The sequence below is a fragment of the Colobus angolensis genome, unplaced genomic scaffold (assembly GCF_000951035.1).
Source record: "Colobus angolensis palliatus isolate OR3802 unplaced genomic scaffold, Cang.pa_1.0 Scaffold451, whole genome shotgun sequence".
Lineage (NCBI taxonomy): Eukaryota > Metazoa > Chordata > Mammalia > Primates > Cercopithecidae > Colobus > Colobus angolensis.
In genome coordinates, this window is record NW_012117944.1 from 478,612 (window position 1) to 479,605 (window position 994).

Consider the following 994-nt stretch of genomic DNA (forward strand, 5'->3'; position numbering starts at 1 on the left):
GATATAGACATATTCATGTCACATATATGATATATACGATATACAATATATATTTATATCACATATATGATATATATGTATATATGATACACAATATATTCATATCATATACAATATATATCATGTACCTATAGCATATATTATACATATCACATGATATATATCTACATCACATATATGATATATATTCATATCCTATGTGATATATAAATATATGATATATTTATATGTGTGTATATGATATATATGTATATATTATATATTTGTATATGATATATATGTATATATAAAGGACTTTAGGCAAGGCATGCTGGTTCACACCTGTAATCCCAGCACTTTGGGAGGCTGACGCGGGTAGATCACTTGAGGTCACGAGTTCGAGACCAGCCTGGTCAACATGGCAAAACTTTGTCTCCACTAAAATACAAAATATTAGCTGGGTGTGGTGGTGCATGCCTGTAACCCCAGCTACTCAGGAGCCTGAGGCAGGAGAATTGCTTGAACCTGGAAGGCAGAGGTTACAGTAAGCCGAGATTGTGCCACTATACTCCAGCCTGGGAGATGAAGTGAGACTCCATCTCAAAAAGAAAAGACAAAATTAAAAAAAAAAAAAAAAGAACTTTAAAGATCTGAGCACTGGGATTCTATCATCAATAATTATCAAGAAGACGGTCTCATAAATATAATGGTTCCACCTCTTCTACCTCTTACCTGATTTAGCATGACATCATAGACATCACTTCCTTCACAATACACATGAGCCTAGAAAGAGAGAGAGAGAAAAAAATCAACATTAGTATAGGTTCAGCCCTGAGATCCTAAATGAGGCTCTAAATTTTCTTATGGCTCAAGTTGTCATTCTACAACAACATCAACATTCATCTTCCAGCAAAGAACTGCAAACCTATGTTCTACGAGTAACCTGGGTGTAACCTTACTATAAATGAAAACATGCTTCCTTTTTTTAACAATACAAAAGATTCTAACTGAGTTA

General features: G+C 33.8%; 1 protein-coding gene across 1 annotated transcript in view; it reads right to left on the reverse strand.

Annotated features, from left to right (window-relative positions):
* Positions 1–764, reverse strand: part of PARP2 (poly (ADP-ribose) polymerase 2) — a 10,803-nt gene extending 10,039 nt beyond the window's left edge. The window contains exon 1 of the mRNA XM_011957927.1: positions 712–764. Coding sequence (XP_011813317.1) covers positions 712–723 — 12 coding nt within the window. The 5' untranslated portion in view covers positions 724–764. The remainder of the gene's footprint in view (positions 1–711) is intronic.
* Positions 765–994: the final 230 nt, after the last annotated feature.